The following is a 26,265-nucleotide window of genomic DNA, read 5'->3' as shown; positions in this document are numbered from 1 at the left end:
TTATTTTTTTGGATGAGAAAAGTTTCTGTTAACCTCCTGACATGAAAACACTTCTGGTGATAGAAAGCTCAGGTCCTTGCTTCTCCACATTTTTTTGACCAGCTGGAAGAGTGCTACCAGAGGTACGAATATGCAGGGCAGGACAGCTAACAACACACAGATGGCCTGTACCCAAGGTGGATAGGCTTTCTCCTCCTTCATAGGGAAATCTTCCTATGGAGATGAAAAAAAAAAAAAATGTTAGGAGCACTTATGTTTTGTTATGATTTCCATATGTATTTTATTATTATTATTATTTTAAGTATAGCAGAAGTTTTATTCTTGCTCTACAGTAGCATTTGGTGGCCATGTCCTTTGGATACTCCTCTCATGAGTCTAAACACAGCTGTAATTTATTTTTTTTTTAACTTGCACCCTCCCTTGGTAAGATCTGAGTTTATTCCAGTCTATGCATATATTTATATTACAAAGGTTTATGCCTTTTTTGTGAATGTGACTGCAGTCTATGTGCAGTTTAGGGCCAAAATCTATCTTCAGCCCCCTGCCCAGAGCCTCTCTGAGAGGGATGCAAGAAGCTGCAACTGATATTGAATCAGCACGATCCAGATTGGAAGTTCTCATCATCAACACATCCTTGGCACCGAATTAGCCAACACTATTCTTGGACCACTGCCTCTGTCCCTGTGAAAGCCGCACAGTCGTGTATTTGTCAGTACCCCCAGAGATGTGGTAGGTCTCATGGGGAAATATTTTTATCCCCAGTACATGTTATGCATCTCTGAAGCTCTGCTCATACACCTGTTATACCTCTGAACCCAGTGTAGCTGTGGGGTCTCCGTGAGACATTTTACTTCAACAGTTCTCTGCATTACTCGCATCTGTAAGAAACGTGTAGTGTGGTGACAGGATTTCTCAGAAAGAGGCCTTTGTTAACTGGAAAGCCGTTTTGGTATTTGTAACCTCGTAATCTCTGTGCACGCTGCAGCCTTCTCACTCTGGGCATTTTATCACTTCAGACTATTACACAGGTAAGTAGTAGCTAGCAATGATTTTAAAGGATCTGATAGGGGAGAAGAATATGTAATGTTCACTTCTGTTCAAAGTGTTGCAAATATTTGGGAACGTACGTGTTTAGGGTTCCAGGCTGTGTAGGTTGGTGGCTTCTGTATTTGGAGAGCAACAAAGGCCACAAAGACAACTAGCAGGAGCAGAGGGCTGATAAACCTCCATGTGATCTGCCAGTAGAGGTTTAGCTTTCGTCCAGTCATCCATTTCACATCTTCACTGAACCTTTAAAGAGGAGGCATGTTTATGAAGATGTCAGAGCTGAGTGGCAACAATTTCACTTTTTCTGTGTTTTTCCTATAAGTTTTAGCTCCCTAAATCTTTTCTATTCCGTACCCCTCTTCAATAACTTGCTGTATGTGTTAATAATATCAATATAGTAGGGCTTCTTTGATTCTTAAGAGAGATGAGTGTAACTATGTCAGTTTATGTTACCTGAGTGCCTAGTTTAAGGCTTGCAAGCACAAAAAAATGATGAACTTATTACAGCAGCTCTGTAGAACTACTCAAACCTTTAAAAAAAATTCCCAAGGGGATAAACATAGTTTGTTAGAAAGAAAGCCTGAATTAACCAGCACCAGATAAATCAATCAGTTGATGGTCAAAAACATTGCAACCTGAACCAGCGTCTTTGGCAGTGTGTATTGGCTGTTATAAAAGATTGGGTCAATGTCTACATATGCACCTCTTTGTTTTGTAAACCAAATGGGCAGTAAATACATGACATAGGAATGTGTGAAACTGGTTATGACGATGTAGGCTGGAGTGAGCACCATGTCACTTGGGAAATGATCCAAGGATCTTAACAATGGATCTTGAAAACAATGCAGGGACTTTCGCTGTAATTAAGGAGGATTTTTTCTTATATTTAAAATCATTATTGTGCCAGAGTAAATATTGGAAAGGCAAAGGCGAAGTCCCAACAAGTGCCAGAGAAAACAGCAGAGAGAAAAAGAAAAAAAAAAAAAAAAACAAAAACCACCTGTTATTTGTTGAGAACTGAGGAAATTGCTGGACTGGAAGGATCCTGATTAGAGAAGATAGGTTTAATCTCAGTCAAAATGAGGTTTCTTGTCATTTGCAATTACAAAGTATGTAAGAAAGTTTTTAAAATGAAGAGTGAATTTAATCCATCTTCATGTCTGAGGGGATGCTCAACAAGCTGGCTGAACATTTTAATGTGGGAGACCTACCACGTGTTGCTTACCATAAAGTGTTTTGGGGAGAAGCTAAGCAAGAAATGCAAGAATATACAGAACAAAATGGCAGTGACAGAAGATATATGAAAGGATTCTGCCTTCTAGATGTGCTAAGCAGAAAGCATCCCTCTTGTTTTACAAATATGAGATGAAGCAAAGAATGGTAAGGACATTCACAGAAGTGGTAAGTGCTACAGAAATGTTAGTATTACATATCTCTATGTAACATACATGGTTTGGGAGGGAAATGTCTCGTAAGAGAAAAAAGTCCACGTTTGCAACTTACCTTTTAATTTTATAGACATACACAACCCCAGTCACTTCAAAGAAGGCGATGACTAGGAGAGGCACTGAGCCTGCATAGCGGTCAAAAATGTCAATCCAGTAACTCCCTGAACTCAGTGTAAAACAGAGAGCAATAAGGAAGGAAACTAGGCATATTATACCTGAAGGGGAAAAAAAAAAAAAAAAAAAAAAAAAAGGTATTTTTGTAACTGGAGAATGGAACTTGGTAAGAATATTTTTGTTCTAAATTAGTTTTGCTCTTACTCTAGTGATTTTTATTCTCTCTTCATGTATGGAGCTAGCTGATACCACTTCCCAAACTCCGTTTTCCCGTGTGGTGGCCAAAGGCACCCCTGTGACTTGAAATGTCCTTAACTTGTTTGAGGTTCAAGCAGGTAGTCTGCTCACAATTAAAAGATCAGTTTCTGAATGGAATGGTTACCTCATCGAGTTGTAAATAGGTTTGTTTTTACATGAAAAGTTGCAGAATGAGAAGGGTGTAATTTAGATGCCACAGGAAGGCTGTAATGAAGGAATGACAGCAATATTCCACATATGAATTTAAAATGAGATGTTACCATCTGCTCCGGTGTGTTCACCGTAAATGTGAAATAATCGGTAGCAGCACAACCCTGAACGAAATAGGGGTGAGTGACCTATCGCACAGCCACGACAACGTGGTAAGTTCATGCACAAATGGTTGGGGCAGACTGGCTGATGCAATTCACTGCCTTAAAGTGATTTGTTTAAGTGCCAAAGGCCTCAGTGGAGGCACAGCTCTTCCTGATGGTTGCAACAGCTCAGAGCAAACTGGACTCCAGACCTGGCAATTTATTGAGCGCGCTCAGACTGAAACAGCTCTTGCAAGCTAAGGACAACAATGACAAGGGCAGTACAATGCTGGCAGCTGGTGACTTCTGCCATAACTGCTACCTCATCTGTGTGCTTATCTTCTGCAAATACAATCCACTGCCGTTACCAGCGCTGTACAATAGCTAACTTAATATTGCAAATTCTTAATCTCTTTATGATATTTATTAAGCAGTTGGTCATTTGTGCCTCTGTGCAGAAGCCGCCTCCTTTGAACAAAGCAAAGCAAATACCTTACCAGATAAAAGCTCTTTTGGTATTGACTTAGATATGATCTGAAGCTCTAGAAGAGGTGTGAAGACTCCCTCGATGTTCCCAAACATGGAAGAAAGGCCCAAGCTGAACAACATTGTGAAAAACAGGATGGCCCAGGCCTGTGAGCCTGGCATTAGGATGATGGCTTGAGTGAACACAATGAAAGCCAGGCCAGATCCTGATACGCTCTGTAGAATTCACAAATAAATAAATAAATAAATAAATAACCACATTATACAGGCCTAAATTTAGCTTGAGGCATAGAGTTACAATGCACTCTTTGTATCTTCCCTTCTGGACCTCAAGAACAGAATTTCAGTTAGCATGATTTCCCAAGAGAGATGGACTAGTTCAAGTATCACTCTGACTTATAGCAGGAATAATTGGGAGTGCTACTGTTTTTCGGGTTCGTGCTAGATGAGATAATCAGGATGTTTCTAGCCAGTATACCCCATTAAGCTGTACAGTTTATAAATGTGTTTCTGAAGGTGGCCTCCTAAGGCCATAAATAGAAAAATATATTTATACCAAAATATATAAAAATACCATATTTGACAATCAAAAAGTGGGGTAAAATCAGTGGGAATGGTGAGGCTTTTTAACATTGTCACCTCTTATATGGTATCCTTCCCTGGAATCAAGGATGCTGATCAGGCTGGGGGAGCTATGTATACGACAGTCAACACTTGATATCGGTTGTGGGGAGCATTTGTGGGGGTGGAAATGAAGAGTTCCATTTTAATTTTTAATGGTCTATCAGAGATGAATAGAGAATCATAGAGCAGAACTTCAGAGGTGGGTTCAGAGAAGAGAAACAGGTTTGTGAGTATTCACTGAAATAGCAATTGTTTTGCTAAGGCCATCTTAAATAATTTTTTAAAAAATCTATGGTGTAATAGCTGCTGGAAATAAAAAAGATGCAAATCTATTATTGCTGCTCTAGCAGTGAAAAAGTTGAAAATTTTATGAATACAAAACAATCCACCATTGCCATGACAAAAAAAAAAAAAAAAAAAATCAGGCAAATTTCTTAGAATTCAGGGGAAAGATGTTTAAAACTAAGCAATGAAAAATGCTAATGTAACTCTATTTTGGAAGCAAAATATCTCTAGCTCTAAAGGGTGATAGTCTTTGTGATAAAGACTAAATCATAAAGGGTATAATCAGAGCAAGACAGACAAAACTGTAACTGGGTCAGGTCAGGGCTGGAATGCCTTTTTTTGGACTTCTCCATAAGTAAAATATACTATTTCACCACAATTGTGTTTTAAGGATGTTGTGCATTAACATGCTCTATCTCCAGCACATGCTCACACATTTCTCCTAAGATTTTTTTTTTCCCCTCAAGCTTCTCTCTTACTATGTCCTCCAAACAGCCCTGATCTTTGGTAAGGATTTGTAACAAGAGAATACAAATGTAAATGATAGCTACAGCACTGTATGGGATGACTGGAACAAGTGGAATGAGACTGGAGAAGAAAACAGAAGAAACCATGTTAGTGACAAAGGGAGAGTTTTAGGATGGTTGAGAAGGGAAAGGAGAGGATCATGATGTATTTTTGTATTGTGTATTTAAAACAAAACTGAATAAAAACACATTGAGATCCTGTGTAGAGAGTGGAAAACTAAAGGGGAGAATGCAGGAGGGAATAGGAATTTGGAAAAGACGACAGAAGACTGATAAGATACCTTCCTGGTGGTCATATGTGTGATCAAAAGCAAACAGTGCACGTGTATTTTAACAGAGTTTTGATACCTTAATTACCAAATATGGATTTAGCAAATTCCCATTGAGCATCCTTTTGCTATAATCTTTCAGTTAGATATTTCCTCTGTTCTGCTTATTCCCCTCACCTCACCCAAAGTAGAACTGCATTCAGTGTCCATTGAGTATGCTTCAAGTAGGAGGACCTTTGAAGACTAGTTCTGGGATAACAATATATTATTTTGAATGCTATGCCAGACAGCTTTGAATTCACGTTGTCCTACAGCAGTGTTGATGTTTGATATTTCAATATTTTTTTTTTCATGATTAGATAGCATATAGTCATTACAAGTAAAGTACAAGTACTTGTAAGAAAAAGAAAAATACCAGTCCTTCTAAAATTTTTAAGGGTTATTTTGTTGGACACAATTATAGTACCTGATCAAGAAATTCTTGAAGGTCACAGCTTTTCAGTTTGAGTCCAGCAATTTTTTCTGGATATGATGAATTCAGGAATGTAATCCAGTCTGTATAGTTCTCTCGCATGATGCTTTGTTCTGGAAGATCAAATTCATTGATGATACTGATAATATTCCTGCCAGAGAAGCCAACGTATGGAAATGCTATGACATGTATTCAGGTGTTAATAGAAAGTTGTGTTTATTTTCGGTGCTTTTATTTATAGCAAAAGAAAATACTAAATATGGATCTGTATATAAATATATATAAATCAATATTGAAAATTGTAATACTCATAATAGTAATAAAGTAGGAGAAAATATTAATTAGTTCTTTCTTGCAGATACAAACTCTGAGTACATCATGCAGATGTATTTTATTGTAATATGTATTTTTTTTTGTATTACTATAAAATGTATTTTTTTTATTGTAAAACATATTTCTATTTTTATTTTATGATATGTCAAAGCCATTTCCACCACTTGTGTTTAATAACTTAATGAATCCTGTGGAATACAGAAAGGTGGTTTTTAACTACTTCTAATGCTAGTCTGAGATGATCATTAATTAGTGCTGTTATATACACTAATTCCAATGTATTCTTCTATATTTTTTTTTTTTTTTTACTTCTTACAAATGCTACCTCTGATCATTCTTGCTTAAGTGCCTTGATGCTTCATATTTTTCCATGTCCCCATACAGCTTTTCCTTTTCAGTGAGAATAAATTCTCTAAATGCAGGTTTTCAAGTAATGCATTATCTGTATAGGTGTTGAAACCTATGCACTGGAAATGGAAGTTTCTCACCTGTCCAAGCAGTCCCAATAGCCTGTGGTTGCTTTAAACCCCAAAACAGAAAAGACTGGGATGGAAGCATAGAGGGATGTCAAGCTGTTCACAATTGCTACTGTCACAGCATCCTTTTCACAGTCATTTCTAGAAATAGAATTCAAACAATGTGGCTTAAATAGGCAAAATTTACCTTCCCTCCTCCCCCAGTGATATAGAAAATAGTTCCGTATTTATTTTTAGCCTACAGTACAAGTTGTTAATCTATACAGAAGGTATTTGCTGAGCATAAGAAAAAAATCTGTTGTAACTAGTAAAATAGATCTCTAAAACTTATTATTCTTTCACATTTCTGCAAACATTGTTTTTGAAAATGTCTCTTTTTAGATTTTTTCCTTTTTTTTTGACCAAGGAGGAAAAAAAATATCTAATTTGGCCTAATGGGAAGATGGCAGATGCTAAGATTGCTTAGAAATATACCAAAGAAAATGTTTTGAACATTTTAGAAAATTGCACGAAATGCAGCCAGAATCTAACCAATTTTTAAAGGTTGCAGCTCTACTTACTTTGGGGGGTTGTAGCTTGAGAATGCAATAAGCCCTCCAAAAGCCAAGGAGAGAGAGAAGAAGATCTGGGTGGCTGCATCAAGCCATACACGGGGATTTTTCAGAACATTCAGCTGAAATAGTTAGAATAAATGCATGCGTTTAGTTTGAATTATTTTTTTCTCACTTCAATCATAACTGGTCTCCTGTTTCACACGTGTGAAATTGTCAGTTGTGTTGCAATCTAAAGACACGGCAAATGGGAAGTAGTACAAAGTATGTCAGTAGAGCAGGTGTTTTTGAAGACATAATATGGTCTATTTAAAGGAATGTGCTAATTATAAAAACTGTTTCATTTTAAAATTCTCATTGAAATAATTGTACATCTTTTCTGTCTGATAATAGAAATGTGTTTCTGGATGACAGGCAGTAAGCACGCAATAGGAACAGTATGTTACATTTTTTCTCACTGTATTTCTTTTTGTTAAAATACTTACTGGGTATCTTTTAGTTTAAGAATATTATCTTCCTAAAACTGTACAAAGTAATACTTAATCTTCATTGCTTTGCAGCAAACTGATTTCATAGTGAACATCTTAAATCCAAAGTACTGTGAAAACAGCATTAAAAAGCAACAGGACAACATAGGAAAAATGAGAAATTGATATAGGGAAATTTGGATTTTGATTTACGAAGGTTAGATGTGATAGAGGAAGCTAACTGAGAAAATCCATGATTTTTGAGTTACAGGGAATAGTATGCAATTTTAAATAAATATCAGGAGAAAAAAATTTCAATATTTAAATTTTTCTTAAAAAAAAAAAAAAAAAAAAAAAAAAGAAAGATAAGATCAGTAATGCAGAAAATGTTGAATGTATTGAACAAATTTTTCCTGCAGTTGGCTAAGTAGCACTATGTTCATACTTTATAAAGTCAATTACTTTCCCATCCATTATCAAGAAGTGGGAAGAGAAAACTGAATTAGCTAAGAATGAGCATTTTAAAAATCAGTTGCCCTAAAAGTAATACCTGGGCTGCTGAGAGTTTCACTTTGCTTTATGTTACTCTGAGCACAGATCAGTCAAATTGTCACCCTAGTCATCCAGGCTGAACAACGTGCTTTCTGGGTTGTGTCTGCATGTTTGGGCTATTCACTTGTAGGGATGAGAGTGTGCCCCCAAAAGTTAGTAATGTTTTGGGCTTCTCTAAAGCTGGTCTGAGCTTGAAGAATGAGAACAATGCATTCACCTCAATTTTGACAGATGCAGTAAATGCTGTTGCTGCAGACACTTCCTCCACAAGTGTGCAGGAGAACTGGTATTATGTCTATACAGCATCGTATAACAAGCAGGTATGTGTGACCATTATCGGCTGAAATGCTTCAGCTTGGATAAACAGACTATTTTGAACATATATTTAGGAAGATTTTAACCAAACCCTCCAATGCTTGCTGGTAGGACTTCATGCAGAAGCATATTGCTGTTGCAGTGCAGAAACAAAATATTTGTGTTGCTACCTGGCCTGGACAGTTTGATTATGTGCTGCCAAGTCAGTGGTCAGTGCAGATAGATGAAGCTGTTACAAATCTGGCTTCCTGATTAGGGTATGTGGGGTTGGAGGTAGTTTAGTTTTGTGTTAGATGCAACGCGTTAACTAACACTGGAAAGTGTTAGTTACAGAACTACTGAACAGTTTAAAGAAACTGTGGACAGGAAAGTGCAAAATAGTGCATCCAGCTCATTGTACTAATGTACATGTGCCTGAATGTTCCTGGCCATTATTGTTAGGCCTACCTTTGCTTTCGGGGTGCCGTGTTGAGACCTCCTAGAAAAGCCCCTTGTAAATCCTGCATGTACAGTAAGGTGAGAAGTACCATTCTGCTTAAGCACATCGTAGCAAAGTTGTTACCTGAACTTAAGCAAGTAATTATGGACCTAAAAGTTACTTTATATTTTCAGTAATATGCCATATAGGTTTTGTAAGCATGTTTTCAGAAGACAAAGTGTGCTGAGGCTAGAAACACGTGGATGAAGATATAAAATCAGAATGTTAATAAGTGAGCACTGAGTAATGAGGAAAGGAAGCATTCACTGCCAAAGAGCCTCCAAATATTTACAATCCCTATAAATCTTTCAGATGTGAAAGAAGCTGGAAAGGAGGCATTTGTGCTCCTGAGCTGACATGTATAACCACAGAAGCTGAATGCTGTAAAGGCTTGATGGGATCCTTTTTCTGCTGGCTGTGAGGTTTGTTTTTTTTCCCTCCCTCCAAGAACTTTTCCAAAAGTCTCTGTTCCAGATGCTGTGTTGCTGCTTTCCCTTCAAGGGCTTGTGAGCATAACTTCAGTATCTTTTTTTTTTTTTTTCCATTGTCTGCTTCACGTTCCAGGCAGCCAAGGATTTAGAGGGTGTAAAGTAAACCATCAGACTTCTCCATGCCTGAAAGTCAATGGAAAGAAACACTTATTATTTGTTCTAGAAGGTAAGGAGTGAAAGTGTTAGATGGCAAAAAGCCAACTATGTATTTCTGCATGAAAATAAAACCACAGCCTGCTGTGTTGATCCATATGTATGTAGTTATTATCTGTGAGATCTGCTAATGGGAACTAAAACCACAAACTTAGAAAGTGAATGAACTCCTACAATATTTGAAAAAAAAAAAATGATAATTTAGCTGTTTCTCAATTCAAAACTACCTAAGATGTGACTTTTAGCACTAGGTATTGCTTTCTTTCACAGATTATCTAAAACAACAGTGATGTGTAATGGTTACCAGAGAATGGATGTGGTAGCTATTACAGAGCAGGTATAATTTCTGCTGCAGTGCAAAATTAGAAAACAAAACAAAACAGCTGCTTTTGATAAGCGGAGGAAGTAAAAAAGTTAATGGAGGGGAAAAAAAGTATGGTTGAGGCAGAAGGGTTTTTATCCTTTAGAGATTACAGTCTTCCAGAGAGGACTTCACTTTGCTAAAGCATTACAAGCTTCCTGCAGAAGGACAGGAACAGGAGAGCAGTTCCCCCCTGTACAAGCCACTTTGGGACGTCCCCTGTGGAGCAGGGATTTCACTTGTTATTATATTTACTGATGGAAGTGGTGGAAATAGTTAGCTTATTAACATTAAATAATCTAACAGAAAAGGCAATACTGGTACTACAGCTGTGAGCAAGGAGAAGAAAAAAAAAATGTAGTAGTTGTATTCTTACTGTCTTTTTGCAATTCTTGAAGTGTCAAAATCTTCCTTAACAGTTGTGTTAGTTTAACAAAGCAACCCCTCTGTCTTACATTATAACCTTCTGTGCAATAACAACACACATGGTAGCTATCACTTACCAGGCTGTTGCATCAGTTTTTCCATGTTTGTAGTTAAGAATGTAGTTCCATCTCCAAAAGCATCTTCAGATGGCTCTACAAGGATGTCCCTGGGAACTGCTTCCGTAAACAGGCTAGTCGATAACTGCAGGCTGATTGCAGTCAGATTTTGATTCTGACTTCAGTCTACAAAACCATTTGCTCTTCTTTGATGATCCATTCCTCCTCAGCACTGTGACACCTTCAGGATTTGTCATTCTTGCACTGAATGCAGACAAATCTAGTTTTTGCATTACATTCACTGTATAATGATCCTAAGTCCCGAAGACATCTGATGTCTTCTAGAGAAACTTGACAGCTGGGCTGAGACCAAATCCCAAAATGCCAAGCCCTACTCTGGCTGTGTTGTCCAGATCTGCTTTCTGCATTAAGACAGTGGATCGAAGCAAGGAGGCTTTCATCTGGAGGTGTGTGTATATGATGTGTGAGAACACAGAACCATGGTGGTGTTTGTATTGTTAGATTACTCAGCTGTGAGGAAGCATTCGTTGCCCTGTCTGAGCCCTGCAAAAATGCAAGTGCGTGTCCTTGTCTCCTGCAAAGACCCAGGCTGTCCTTCCTGAGCTCTGACAGTATTCAGATGGATGCCCTTGTCACCGGGCCTGCAGGGGGAGGGATAAAAGAAGTGTCATGTCTGAGCTTTCTCTTGCTGTTGACCCTTTTCAGGCTGGCAAGTAGTGGATCTCTGGGCTTCTTGGCTTATGTTGCTCTTAAAGCCTGTGTTCCTGTTGCAGGCTATCCTGATCTGTGTTTTGCAATCTCTAGAGAGGATTAATACCTGTAGGCGGTTAATGCTGTGTGTTGTCTCTTTGCTTTTCCAAGCATTTCTGGAACTCTTGGTATTTCGTGTGTTAAAGAAAAAAAGGAAAAGTAATGTTTCTGACTGTAGTGGTAATACTTACATCAGGGGTGAAGAGGTAAGCCAGACCTTCAGTGGCTCCTGGTAGAGTGAGTCCATGAATAAGGAATATAGTTAGGACAAGGTAAGGAAATATTGCTGTTACGTAAATAGCCTAGTCGGAAAGTGAGAAATAAGAGAAAGTTACTGACAATAACATTAACTGTTTGCAACACGCCATCCTAATAATAGTAGATGCTACAGCTACAGATAAGCACTGAAATCTTTAAAGGAATTATTAATTACTTTTAGTTCTTTTAGTTAATAATTTAATGATAATGTATTAAATAATACTTTAATTAAAAATACAATTGCTCTTAATACTGTGAGGGGAGACTGCTAGGGCAGAAACATTTGCAAAGGAAAAGGAGGTGAGCACAAATCTGTGCTGCTGTTGTGGTCTTGCTGGACCAGCAGCACACTGAAATGGCACACAGCAGTGAAATTCAGTCGCTGGAAAAGAACATCCACAGTGCAGAATAACACCCTGCATTGCTTGCTCTCTCTCTATCCCTTCCCTACCTTTCCTGTGGTTTCAATTCCTCGGATGGTGCAGAGGTACACAATTGCCCAGCAAGCTGCTAAGCACAAAACAAGCCACCACTGCAATGTGCCGCTCTCAGTGATGTCGGGTGTTATGTTCAGAGTCTTCCTATACCAAAAATAATTGACTGCAGTACTTTCGTAACATTCTTCATTGAGCCCTGGAAAAAAATGTGGCATGTATAAGAATAGAAGTTGAAATGTGGTCGTATTTTGCCTGGTCACTGTCTAATAAGAGGCAGTGCTTTACAGCAGTGGAGAGTGGCAGGGCCCTCTCTTTGAGCCCTCCAGATGCTGCAGCTCCTGTTTTTGCACCTAGCCAGAGTCGCATGTCTGGAGAGCTCAAAGCATCCCTGTGCATCTCTGGAAGCAGGGATTACACAGCACAGAGCCAGCGCTGGTACCAAGCCCATAACCAAGAGGTCCAGTGTACAGCAGGACTAGGGGAGCTGCTTCTCCTCTCTCTGCCCAGTGAGACTTGAAGTGCATCTCTTCCTCTGCTGAGGACAGCATGCTGATTTCTTGCAGTACCTCCTCCTTGGGCTGCTGTTTTGCATGCAATCCCATTCAAGTTTAGCATAACATTTTTTTTCCCCCCCCCTCCTTTGATGATTGCAAGTGCTGTTAGCTTAGGCTATCGGCTCCTGCTGGGGTTATCTGATGCACTGAGCAGAGCTCACGCACAGCACTTTGCTGCTCTCCAGACATGATTCCCCATGCTGCAGGGAGGACAGCTCCTTCTGCGTGCACTGAAGGTAAGTCAGTCATCACATCATGACTAGGAAGGAACAGAACGTGTGTGCGGGAAGGAGAGTGATTAAAAAAAAAAAAAAAAAAAGACAACTGCATTTTGGCTACAGCCTGGTGCTGCATTTACTGGTAGCAAGTTCAGGTGGCTGAATGAGGTAAGTGGCTGCTGGAGACCTCCTTTATTCTCTTGTTTTAACTCCAAAGCTAGGCATGATATTTTAAGATAATCCTAAAGCTACAAGGAACAATTCCCCCATCTGATTTGAATTTTTTCGTGTTGTTTGAGATGCCAGCTTTTTTAATCAAGCTCTCAAACTGCTCCATTTCTCCCTTTCCTTGTGACCTTTCACTCCTTTCTGAAACAACCACCTTCCCCAGTGAAAATCTGAACATACACAAATGCGCAAGGTGGCAATCATGAAGTTGCAGTCAAGCAGACTTGCTCGGTTCCTTTCACTGTGGTAGAAGCAGAGAAACATTCCATACTGTTCATACCTGGCCATCTCAACAGTGATTATTGGATTGTTTGTTTCACTTTTTGCTCTGCTAAATGGCCTTTAAAGAAGTAAAGCAAACTGTAAGCAAGTATAAGAAACTAGGTGGCTGCCCCATCAAGACTTTGTTGTGCTTTAGTCAGAAAAAACTCGTTTTTCATCCTCCTTGTATCGCTCACTCCTGTCTTTCCTTTTTTCTCACAAGATTTATGTAGGAGATGTTAATTTGAGTGTCTTCAGCTAGAGGAAAGAGGCAAACCAGCTTCTCGCTGGGAGAGTGTTGTGGTTTAACCCTGCCGGCAGCTAAACACCACATAGCATTCACCAGGTACTAGGAAGAAAATTAACTCTGTCCTAACTGAAACCAGGACAGAGAGGTTTGTGGAGTGGTGCCCGAGCAGAAGGAGGGAGCCCCCTGCAGCCCCCGTCACCTAACCCTGAGGTGCAGAGCCACCAGTGTTTTTGGAGGACCAAAATAAACCCTGGAAGCAGACATGGTAAAATTCTTAGTTATGAGGTTTAAATAAATAAATAAATAAATAAATGTAATATTGATAAAGAGAGAAGTCGCTCAAAAAAAAAAAAAAAGCTGAAAAGTAATTTTAAAGAATAGTGAACTGTCTTTATCCTGTTCAGGTCCACTTTCTTAGGTCTTAATAATGTTCTTTGTAATGAGTAATGTGTATCTAGTCTGAGCCTCCAAACTGTCTCTGTTTTCCCTGCCATCTCAAAAGTTTGTATTTCTTTGCTCCTTTTTTTTCTTAACACTTATTTAGTTTCCTTTTCTGAAATCAAAAGGGTGGTGGACTTTCTGGCTTGTTATGTCATAACCAACGCATCCCCACCTAATGGAAAGTTAAGTCTCAATTAAAGCAGTTACTGAAAGATGTAGTCATAAATTTGATTCATAATTATGTCTGCAATCTCATGCCTTGATATGTAGTTTATGGTGATGGTCACAAGGACTGTTTCTTTCTGGTTGGAAAGCACAGGACGCTTTTTCAGTCTGGTCCCTGTATTATAGCACAAGCACAAAAACCAAACTTCTCTTTTCCCCCCATTATTCCCCAAGCTCAGACATTTGTGATCCTCCTGGTGCTGGCAGGGGTGCCTGGAGCAGCAGTTACCTGTTCTGTTTTCATTTAGAGGACAGACACTCCAAGGCAGGGGCTCCTGGAAGGAGTTTATGAAATACCACATCACCCAGGTTAAAACGGTGTTGTAGTACAAGCTCACCAGAACCGACACCATCCACGAACCAACCCCTGCAGAAGACACAAGACCTCAGCTTAGAAAACCTTTGGAAGAAGTTACCAGACACAGCACTTGCTGTTAGAAACTCACATCTCCTAATTTCTCAAGATTTATATATATATATATATATATATATACTTTTTTTTTTTTCCCCAGAAATTTTCATGGGAAAGAGCCATTTGTGTCCTCAGTAACCTAACTCTGGTGCACAGTCCCCCCGCTTCACCAGCCCTGCTCCAAGAAGGCCAGTGCTCCCCTGCTTTGTCCTTATCCTGCCTCGTGCTCAGCCTTTTACCCTTCTTGAGGACTTTGTGCCAGCAAGCACCCATCCGAGCAAGCAGGTGAGAAATGCCAAGAGCAGGGCTGTGGGTGCACCAAGAGCAGAGACCTTCTGGGTCCCACAGCTTTGGGCCTTCCTTGTTTGTCTCCAGGAGCTGCCTCAGGGACAACTGCTGAGGTTGTTGAGGTCTCCTGCGGTCACTTCCAGCAAAGGGGGGGTGGGAGAGGGGAATGAGTTTTTCTCTGACACCATTAAGGTTGTCTAATATGAAAAATGTGAGAAATAAGTGCTGCCTTTAGGAATAGGGGCCTGTTGGGATCAGACATTTGGGGTGCCTGACCTATGGAGCCCTCTGGGGTTGCCAGAAAACAAACAAGTAGCATAAGAATAGGGGCATGTAGGTGAGGCTTAAACAGACATTGCTGCTAGTCTCTGTCATGAAAGCAAGATGAACCAGAAATTAATTTCCTGTGGTGGTTCCTTTTGCTAAAATATTGTGTTTAAAGTTGCTCCAGTTCCTACAAAACATATTGGGTACTATACAGCCCAGGGAAAGTCTGAAATATAGGCTACTTATTTAGAAAATGGATGTTGACAGCCTTGCTGCAGTATATAATTCAGTATTTTCTAGAACATGTCACAATTTTAATAGCAGACCAAAATAGACGGAAGTTTCACAGCATAAAGGCACTCTTTTGTCCCATAGTATATGAGCATATGCCCTAACCTGGTAGCTTCTGCTCCTACAATAAGGAAGGAGGGATATCAACACTACAGATTATACTTGCTTGCATTTTTGCAGGGGGAGGATGGACAAGCCTAACTATCAGAGATGGGTCTAGCTGGAGGCACCACCCTGCTGCTTGGTGTTTCTTCCTGGTTGCCCTCTTACCTTTCGATAACTCCTCTTACCCACCCCTTCTCCTCCCACACACACCCACAGGCATAGCTGTCACCACCGATCCCATTTTCAGGCATCTGCTTTGGGCTTAGGAGATGTCAGACTCCTTTTCTTGATCTCCTGTCTGTCTGTCCATCCCCCCTCCAGTCCAGCTCTTCCTGGAAGGACAAGACAGACTTCTGGAGGAGCTCTGAGGCAGGAGCAAGAAACACCATGCATGGCAGCTGTCATGAAAGCTCCCAGATGTGGTATGAATGGGCCAGTGTTGGCTGGCAGAGCTCGAGATGGGTCAGCCCCACCAGCCCATGCTGGTCCTTGCACAGACAGCTTTAACACCTCACTTGACACCTCAGACACCAGAGGGACACAACAGGCTCCTCAGCACTGTGGGAGCAAGCCTAGTTCACGTAATTTGCTGATTCATTTAATCAGCCAGTGAGGTTTTCCTTATTACTTATGTCTCAGAGAAGGCTCTGATTGCTGTGCTTCCCACAGCAAAGGTTATAAGGTTTGCCTTTATGGCTCACATGTGCTTGGAATAACACCTGATGGGAGTGATTTTCTAATGGGCAACAGAGGCTGTAGGAAATCAGTGCTGAGCAGGAGCTCAGCTGCGGTTCCTTCAGCCTGGACCCTGAGAGACCTACCAACTCCTCCAAGATAAGGTGAGATGGCACTCCAGGCGCTGATGCTGCCTTTCCTCAGGCACTGTCCTAGGGCGAGTTCAAGATGCAGCAGTGGGATTCCTTCAAAGATGAGAGCGATGAAGTATGGGATCAGGAATGCCCCTGGAAAGATAATTAAGAGCAATTGAGCCACACAGTTATCTGCATCTCACTCAGATCACTGTTATCTCCTCTACTTCATGATGGTAACAAAGTCCTTTAAAGAAGTGTTGATAGAAGCAGCATTGCTGGGGAAGCCTGTTGGGTAACTTGTTTGTGGGTTGTTTTGTTGGGGGAGATGGAGGAGGGAGGGCTGGGAACCTTAGTCCTAAAAATGCTTCCCCTCAGGCACTTTGACATCCCATTAACACAGCAGCTCTACACAGCCTCTCCCTTCCCTCCGTTTCCCTTTCTTTTGTTGCAGGGATAGCAGCAGATGTACAAGCTGGGGAGTATGCAACTGGAATCTCTAAAAATTGAAAAGGTTTTATGGCTGGCCCTTGCACGACATTAACGCTTAATACAGTTCTAGATATGCGGTTGTTAATGCTGTTCCAATGTCTTCATGCAAGATCTTTCCTCCCCAACGTAGCTTTACACGCTGATTTTAATGAGACCAGGTGAACTTGAACATTTTCATGAGGCCATGTTAAACCTTCTGGCACTTCCGTCAAAGGGGTCTAACAGATGGATATTTATTGGCATGGCCAACTATCACCATGCCCGCAAAATGTCTTTTCTTTGGGGAAACAAACACAAATGCTGTCTCAGCCCCTTCCATCCCTCCTATCAGCTCAATCCAGTTCTGTGCCACTTCATCACTTAGTCAGCAGTTCTGTGCCTTGTTATGCCATCACCACAGCCCTGGTACTGAGAGCAGAGCAATTCATCTTTCCACTCAGTCTTTGGCCAGGAGAAGGAAGTCAGGCAGCTAGCAAGGATTTCTGCTCTTCCAGGAACTGCCTCTGTTTTGCAATCACTGTTTAGAAAGGCTGGGCTTATAAATTGAATCACTTAGGGCTAGGAATTGCAATAACTTTGCTACCTATTGCTAGGTAATTGCAGTAACTATATGATACTCCCAGGCAAGGTTTGGTGTTGTTTTTTTTAATAGTTCAGTTCTTTATCAAGAAATGTATGGGGCGGGGGGGGATAGATAATGCTTCTCTAAATGAGAGACTGCACTTAATTTGCCATAGGTGGAAATAGGAAATGAAAGTCTCTATGATCTGTTTTCCTTCCACGTTTTTAACTCCTAAGAAGCAGATTTGAAAAAGAAGCATTGGAGTTGATTTCCAGCACATAAGATTCCCACTTTGGATGCTTGGAAGTCCTGCTCAGCAGTCCCACTGCTCGTAGGAAGCTGCTCCTGAGAGCAATTACAAAGCCCCCTAAGAGGGAGATTCACAGAGGGAGGTAAGGACCACAGCAGTTCCTTCATGTAAGTGTTATACCACCCAGGACAATCCAGGAGATGCTGAGCCCTTCCTAGCAGGCCATTCCACAAGGGACCTATCTCCCGTTTCATATCTACCTGGAAATAGCTGTGTAATAATGAGTGCAAACTGCCCCGTGTTATCTCTCTCTCCTTCTCTGTTTGCCAACAGACAGCAGGGCACATTTAAATATTCTGCTGATATAAGCCTGTTTACTTTGTACTGGTTTGTATGCATCTCCATTACATTTACAGCATAATGTCATATTTTGCTCCAGTGAAAAATAAAATCTCAATGTAAAAAGTATGCTACCTGCAAATATCATATGATGGCAGAAGACTGGGTTAGCAAGAAACAGAGCTAATCTTTCTCAAACCAAAGTCAAATAAATGGCTAATAGTGTAGAGGCTCAGTTCAGGTTCTTCATTTATTTGCTTGCACTGTTTTTAGGCAAAAAGGAAATAGGCAGGAAAACATAGATAATCTGCTCAAGTACTTGAAGCTTGCACTTCTCCAGTGTAAAATTCCCTACTGGCATAAAGTAAAAGGGGTGCGGGAAAGGTAGTAAATAAGTAATGGTGAGTAGGAACTCACCATCACTGTATAATCAGGGGGTCTATTTAATCGATAGGGGAGAGTGTGCCAGAAGACAGAATTTAAATACATTTTTAAAAGATGCCATGGGAAATCTAACTGTAGGAAAGGCAAGGAGAAAGTCCAAGAAGCAGAACAAAGAATTGTGCTGGTGTCACAAAACAGAGCCCACCATTCAACCACAGGTACGGCAAAAACATACCAGCACATGTATCATGTGTAGCACAGGTACAGCAGAAATTCAGTAGACTTGACATATTGGTAAGTAGGTTCCGTTTACAGTAAAGTCCAAAGCAACAAGGAGCACAAATGCGTGTCATGCTCAGTATTGTTGCTGAGAAGAGCCCTTAAAGTGGGGACAGCTCTACAGTCATTGCAGTAGAAAAGAAAAATCCCAGTGCACTCTAAACACATTTAGTGTTTTTAGAGGCTGACCTCAGAAATGCCTTGGGGACCCATCAACGTTTTAATTTGCCATTAAATCACTGAAGTGCTTCCAGCAAAAAAGTATTTTCAATGTACTCCATAGCAATTGAGAGGCAAATCAGGTCAGAAAAGCTGTCTTAACCCTATTCAGCCCTCTGCCTGGAAAATGATAATCGATGGGGATGATCTTTGTATATTACCTACATGTAACAATCTGGGAGAGAAGAGTAGGAACTACTAGAGAGCCTGTTGAGAGTTGTGGATGATCTTGTGGCCGCACCAGCAAGCAGAATGGCAAAGAGTCTGATGATGGAGAGCCATCTAAAACTGAATCATGGCAGCCAGCAAAGCAGAATGACACCACCAAACTGGTTTTGTCACGCCTTAGAAAGAGAAAGCAATGGACCTGACTAGTGGAGATGTTAAAGCAATTTTAAGTACAGGCCAGGTGACCTGCTGATCCAGATGTACCAGCTGCAGAAATTGGTGAGCCTCAGTGAGAAATGGAGAAAAATACCCGATAGCTTTGCTTAATGTTGGAATATCAGCGATGACTTCCTAAATGGTGAAGAAAAAAACTTAGAGGAATTGATAATGATCAATATGATCAATATTGAAAATCTTGACAGTGCCGGCAGATCAGCTAGCAAAAGTAAGGCAAGTAACTTAAAACAATGATCTATAGACATAACAACATTTGAAAGGTCAGGACATGAATAACAATTTTCCTTCAGATCAGAGATCTAAGAATGGAAAAAAAAATTGTAATGACTGGAGTAATCTGAAAAGTGGCAGAATAGTACGGTACAAGACAACAAGTAGTCAGAGATCCACATCACTGGTGCTCTTTGTACATAGGAGAAATGGTGATGCATTTTTCTAAAAGGCTGAGAACTGAATGGCAAGATACCTGTGGTAATTTATGTTTTACCTACAAGAAGTGGCAGGAGGTGCTAAGTGCACCTCAGACTCAGAGAAAAAGCTATTAGCTATTGAAAGGGGATTATCAGAATTGTCCTTTTTCCCCCACAAGGGTTCAGGTATAGTAGTGAACTGAAAATTCAGCAAGCCTGAAATTAGAAAATAACACCCTCAGGTGCGCAGCATGGATGTTGGAACCTAAGCACCAACTACTTCTCTCTGCATATCTGTTCTTCCTGGCCCATACTGCTTGCTCGTGAGACTCCTTAGCTTCTAAGGATGTCATGATTCCTCATGGTGATGATTCTTTCCATTTATTGAGCTTGGGAACAAGTTTCATTTTCTGGACTGTTATAGCATCCTTCTCAGCTTCTTGGTGAAAAGCTAGGGCATGCAGTTCCGTTACTTCATAATTTTGCTTGTAATAATTTAATTAATTCTTCTGTCAAAACCTGAACATTTCTGCTCTTTGCAACACACTTTTTTTTCTTATTTATTTTACAATACCTTCCAGGCCTATATGCTATTTCTCTGATTTTATTTTCCTTCTGAGAATGCAGTGAGCCAGGCAACTGCATTTTATAGCAAGCTGTCATTCAAATTTTAGCTAGAGGTCAGGTAGGCCATGGGTTAGGAATATCTGCAAACCATTGCCTCAGAAGTAAATGGAAGTTCTGATATAGAACTTATGTGTATTTATTTTCCTAGAAAGAAAGTGTGTTTTGCATTAAAGATATTCTCCAGTTGTTGTGTAGGCTCAGGCACTGCACATAATTTTTATTACCCATGGGTTAGATAGGCATGTATATACCAGCTGTAATCAGAAGGGCAACACTGCAGTAAGTTACGGATAGAATAATCTGTTGTTGTTGTTTTAAAAGTATACTCAGTTGAATATGCAAGTATATATATGTACATATATGGCTATATGACTTGTTTGAATCTCATCTTCAGGTGACAAAATATATACCGGGCCATTTAGAAACACCCTTTCAATCCCAGCTGCCTGGAAACCTCTATGTTTGTCTCCACTTACTGTGGCAAACAACCTTCATATCCATTAGTCATGAAAAGTAAATAGCTAACCTAACTCGGGCAATAAACCCAAATAATCAGTAACGAAAGCAGGTGATAAATGTCAGCAGAACTGATATTATATTAGATCCAAGTTACTGAGTAACACTAATGTGCGATGAATAAGGTTCAGAGGTCCGATGAGAACAGCTGACATGAGACAAATATACAAGCATTTATTTTTATCTCTTGTTTTTTAAAAGATGTAGAAATGAGGAAAAGCGCATTGCCTAACTCTTAAATGCTTGGATATCACCTGGACCAGTTGTGAAACCATTGTCTGCACCCCAGAAGCCATTCAGCCTTCGACTACACCTTCTGTGCCGTTTCCATCATGGGTTTCACTGTGCTAATGGCTGTGGCTGCAGGTGCCGAGCCACCACATCTTCTGGGGCCCATGGTTAGCCACAATGCTGCTGGTCTGTCCTGTGCTCACATCTCCAGGTGTGCACAAGCAGGATTTATGCTCCAGTACCCCTGAAAATCTACTGGGCTTTTGCACCTGAGTTGTTTGTTTCCAACAATGCAGCTTGATACGGAAGCAAACAGAGTTTCTGAGCACGGTATGGTCCACAAGAAAGGTTGGAGTGGGTCTCCTTGTCCTCACACTCACGGTTTGCTTGGGGTGGGAGCAGTCTGTAGGCAGGGGACCCCTGAGATCAAACCTCAGCAGGAGGTCAGTGTTGGGTGATCTTCTGGAGGGAGCATGGGGACAGAGGAGGCTGGAAGCTAGCTGGCCACAACTGGTTCCCCACCTCCAGCACTGGAAAGTGTCCCTTGGTACTTCATGAGAAGGTGTAAGAGCATTTTTTTACGAGCAGGAGACTGATACTTCACCTTCCATAGCAGAAGTTTTCACAAAAACCCGAAGCACAGTTCAAGCAGCCTCATGCAGCCCATGGCTTCAGAAGCATGGTGAGATGTGCGGAGGAGATGTTTCTGTCTGTCATCCCACGTGTTGGTTTCAAACTTTCCACTGAGTGATTCAGGTTAATTGCTCATTACATTATAAAAATGTTACATTATGTTAATTTTACCATGCTATTTGTTAATACTGAATGTTTTTTGTTCCTTAGATACAAGGAATAGATAGAAAGATAAGTAGAAATAACAACATAGTTTCTGTTCTATTTCTCTGTGTCTTTCTTTTCTTCACATAAATTTTGTGCCCCTTCTTATCCTTCTCATTCATTTCAGTCTCTTTCCTCGTGAAATATCTGTCCCTAGATGCTGGATGTGGACATATGAGGGTGTCATTTGTCTCCATCTTATGCATTCTCTAACTCTGTTTCAGTTTTTAACTTTGTATGAAGGGGTCCAGATTTCTTTCCTGGCTTCATGCAGTTAAAGACACACAGAAAGCATATCTTCCAGATCATTCAGAAATATGTTAGCACAGGATTTAGCACAGAACCAAGCTGCTTTCCTTTTGCTTGTCATTAACACAGGTAATTTAATCTTGTTCTCCATTTCCTAGAGCTTAGTGAGCTTTGGGCTATACTTTGTTTCACTCTCAGTAACTGTTTAAAGCACAATCAAAAAAAATACTGAGGCACCTGAGGCACATCAGATAAAAAATGAAATTAAGTTCTTTAAAAATGAAATTCTGTGTAAGTGCTGGCTGTTCCCAAGAGTTGTCTGTTGCTTTGTCTTTGCTTTTCAGGCTATCCAGGGATCTGAAGATGCATCTCTGGTCGTGGTGGGCACCATTCAGCTGCCTGGTCTCTGGTGTCCAAGGCCATCTGAGATGCTGCTGGGCATTTGATTGACCTTAACTCCTGCTCCTGAACCCCCTCCCTTCAGGCCCCATGCCATTTCTGCTGCAGAGATGGCAATCTAAAGGCATTTATTCCATCTCACCAATGTGTGCATCATTACCTGAAGTGACAGGCTTTTTCCAGCCATTCCAGCTGCCACACAGAGAAACAGCGTGCTTGCAGCTATGGCTTTCTAGCCACCTGGTTGTGGTAGTCTTCTGCAAGCATTTCACTGGTTTTCACATTTTGAAAATAAATAACATGAAGTGTTAAGTCTCCTGTGAGACACCTAACCTAATGCTTCTTCTCTCTTCTTATTTGAATTGGTGCTGTAGCACCTCATTTATAGACTGTGTTAAATGTATTCATTCCTTTCCAGTTTCTTTAGCTAAATTGATTAAATTCTTAAGTCATTCCTCATACCATAAGTTTTCCTGACCTTGAATAGTTCTTGGGGCTTTTCTGCATTTTTTTCTTATTTTTCTTTCAACTTGATTTGGAAAAGTGGTCACAGATGTTGTCTTAGTACTTGTAGTAATATCTCCACCTAATTCCTAGTGCTCTATTTATGTGTGCCAGCATTCTTTTGGTTGATACAGCTTGCTCAATTTCATTTGTTCAGCTACTCACCAGAGTCCCTAAGTAGCCACTTCTTTCTAAAATGCTTCCTGCTACTAAAGACAGCATCCACCCATGGTTCCTTGGTTGATTCAAATACACGTAGTTTCCCAAGGAACACAGATATCTTGGTATAAGATGCTTGGATTTAATATTTTTTCTACTATTTGCAAGTTTGTCCCAGTTTGAATTTTATACTTCTCCAGTTAATTGAAATATAACAAATAAAACTGGGCTGAAACAATCACCCTGCTTGAGACAGCTTATCTTGACAGATCTCAAAAGCTACTGTAAGTGGTGAGCTATTAATTACTCGTTTCTGATCCATCCGTATTTACTAAATTGGCTGTTTCTAAAGCAATTCTTCATGGGAATGATGCCCAGAGAAAGTCTTGGGTGGGTGTCAGCATCACCTCGCATTCTCGTGCTTGTGTTAAATCAGCCCAGCATTTCAGATGGCTTCAGAGCCATCAAAAAGTGTGATTTAGATTTGCTCAGTTCTGGATTACAAGTTACCTCCTAAAGGCATCAGAGAAGGGAGGGGAAACTGGTTCACGGGGGCCTTCCCAGGACTTCTCGCTTTTTTTCTAAGGATAATAAGCTGCAACTTCAGCTTCCTCCTCCCGTCAGCACTGTAGCAGCAATGTAAGAACTGTAACATCAGTTATCATCAGTTTGGCCTTATTTCCTAAACAAACGCATCCTTTAAAAATTAAGTATATGTGTATAGAGAAAGTCAAGCTAAAGAGAAAGCCAGTGGTGCAAAATGTTTATGAGACTTAGACAGCTTAATAAATAAATAAAAAGTGATGCAAATATATAAGTTGAATGCCCATGTTATGTTAGTACAGTTATATAGGATGATAGTTTAATATTTTGGCAAGGTCCCATTTCAGTCTTACCGCCTCCGTGTATCTGACACAAGTATGGAAACCGCCACACGTTCCCCAAGCCAACAGCAAACCCAATGCAGCTCAAAATGTACTGGAACTTGTTGTCCCACTTCGGCCTGCTGTCTTCTTTAGGAGCTTCAGGGGGCATGTCAATGGGTAAATCTTTCGACATTTGTGTGAAATGTCCTTGGCTCTCTAGCCCCTTTTCCTGTAAGTGGGAAGATGCTTCAACACCTGCAGGTGTTTCTCCTGCAGGTTTTATGGGGGGTGCCCGAAGGATTCTGGAAAAGGAGGTGGGGCAAGGAGTGCTGCAGTTTAAAGACCAAACCAGGAATTATTATTGTATAGACAGAGTGACCTCTCATGTTTTGCAGTTCCTTCTATAGCCAGAGAACTTGGGAATATGTTGTTAATCGGTAACTCAGGATCAAACAGATTTTTATTTTTTGTTCTCCTTCTGTTTTCAGATGCTTTCAAAGAGGTGTGATGCTGAATATAATTAAAAAGAAACACAGCAATCAGATTTATTAAAACTGTAAAACACTTAGATCTGTGAACAAACTGTTGCCATTTCCTCTGTTGCTTTGCTAACACAGTTAAGTGAATGAAGATGTCTTTGGTAAGTGCAAATTAAAATTAGTATTAATTGGATCTACCTATTACTGCACTAAAACCTCTTCCATGCCATGTATTGCTCTGTGATAGTCATTGTTGATAGCCACAGTCTGATAAAGGTGTGTTTTCATGGCTGTACTTGCAGTTGCTTTTGTCCATCCTGAGGTGCGCATGGCCCAGATGCAGCCTCACGGCTTCTGCTGCATCGAGTGCTGCAGAGCACCTCTTCTGGTTTGAAATGCCAGGTGTTAAAGCAGCTAGCTGGCTATCTATTTGCTAGTTCTTAAAATAAATAAAAGCTCTTATCTTTTGATATGAAATTTCAAACCTCTCTTGGTTATGTTCCCAAGCAAATCCAAGGCAGGACTCTGCTCTGGACAAGACCACATACATTTGGATATCAGAATCCAGTCCATTTTCACCACAACTTCTTGAGGTTAATCACTTCCCACCTGTCAATGAGTCCCAAGTGACTATTTTTATTGTTCATTAAATAGTTACTGAGGAATGTAACAGCTGAGTGCTTGCCTTCAAATGAAAGCCTGTGAGAATGACTTCTTTTTGTTTGTTTTCTGTCCAAAATACCGGGGTTTTGCTGTTTTGCACTTCAAACCACTTCAGTACATGCCACAGAAAGCAGCACGCTCACCTCCATCCCTGCCACCTGCAGCCAACTGCTTCAGGCTCAGCTCAGTCCATTCTCAGCGGCTGAGCTTTTTCTCAGTAGGAAAAACACCTCAATTTGGTGTAGATACACTGTAAAGGTATACTCTAGAATCGATGTAGAGTTGGAAAAGACCTTCAAGATCACCAAGTCCCACTACTAAACCATGTCCCTTAGTGCCGTGTCCTCATGTCTCTTAAATGCCTCCACGGATGGAGACTCCACCACTTCCCTGGGCAGCCTGTTCCAATGCTTGACCACTCTCTCTGTGCTGCTACTTTCTCTCTCCAGAGACCACGTAAGGAATGGGACTGCTGACTTACCTCTCCTGCATCACATGGAAATGTGAAGCACAAAACAATGTCAAGGTAGGTGTGTGAGTGCCTGTGTGCAATTAATAATATATATATATATATATAAAAAATACACAAATCAAACTCTCATTTCCATACTTAGAAATGTTTTTTTATTAAATATTTTCAACTTCTGTATGAGATATAATATTGGTGGCTTTGTGCAACACGGTGGCATGTAAAGTAAAAACAATTTAAGGTGCAAGAGAAGTCAGTATAAAATTACCCTTCAGATTGGTAACCCAACCAGAATGATCGGACATGGAAGAGTCACTTATGGCTTGCCAAGCGCAGTGCATCTGCAGACAGAGACCTCCAAGACAGTTTCAAACAAGCTGGCTTCAAAACCAGAAGCAGGATAAAGGATTTGGCCTGGTGCTCCCATCACTCGCAAAGGTAGACATTTTGCTTCCAGGATCCAAGCTATTACCTCTTCACAGAGCATTGCATTGTTAAGAGAACAAATATTTACCTGGAAACAGCACACAGTTATCCTTTTATGGCAACAAAATTAATTCTGGATTCTTAAAGAAAATCTTTTTTCCTTTCTTCACTAACAAGGCGTTCTTTCATATTTTTACAGGGCT

The 26,265-nt window shown here is 40.4% G+C and overlaps 1 protein-coding gene across 1 annotated transcript; it reads right to left on the bottom strand.

The window, feature by feature from the left end:
- LOC116485620 (sodium-dependent neutral amino acid transporter B(0)AT3-like) lies at positions 1–24,218 on the bottom strand. The gene is made up of 12 exons (XM_032181112.1): positions 24,056–24,218; positions 16,310–16,450; positions 14,355–14,492; positions 11,963–12,144; positions 11,445–11,555; positions 7,193–7,305; positions 6,645–6,773; positions 5,818–5,974; positions 3,658–3,862; positions 2,551–2,710; positions 1,128–1,290; positions 1–213 (listed from the first exon to the last, which is right to left on the bottom strand). The coding sequence occupies exons 1-12, from the start codon at positions 24,216–24,218 to the stop codon at positions 1–3; spliced, it is 1,875 nt and encodes a 624-aa protein (XP_032037003.1).
- Positions 24,219–26,265: the final 2,047 nt, after the last annotated feature.

This window comes from Aythya fuligula, chromosome 2 (assembly GCF_009819795.1).
Source record: "Aythya fuligula isolate bAytFul2 chromosome 2, bAytFul2.pri, whole genome shotgun sequence".
In the NCBI taxonomy this organism is placed as follows: Eukaryota; Metazoa; Chordata; class Aves; order Anseriformes; family Anatidae; genus Aythya; species Aythya fuligula.
Note: the sequence above shows the minus strand (reverse complement) of the source record. Positions and strands in the feature narration are given on the sequence as shown.

What these genes read in the sequence shown, in the direction of transcription:
- LOC116485620 (XM_032181112.1), bottom strand. Translation starts at nt 24,218, where the DNA reads ATGTCGAAAGATTTACCCATTGACATGCCCCCTGAAGCTCCTAAAGAA. An exon ending in ACCAAAAGAGCTTTTATCTG is followed by an intron (nt 2,711 to 3,657) that starts GTAAGGTATTTG and finishes TTTCCCCTTCAG; the next exon opens with GTATAATATGCCTAGTTTCC. An exon ending in TATGTCTATAAAATTAAAAG is followed by an intron (nt 1,291 to 2,550) that starts GTAAGTTGCAAA and finishes TCCTCTTTAAAG; the next exon opens with GTTCAGTGAAGATGTGAAAT.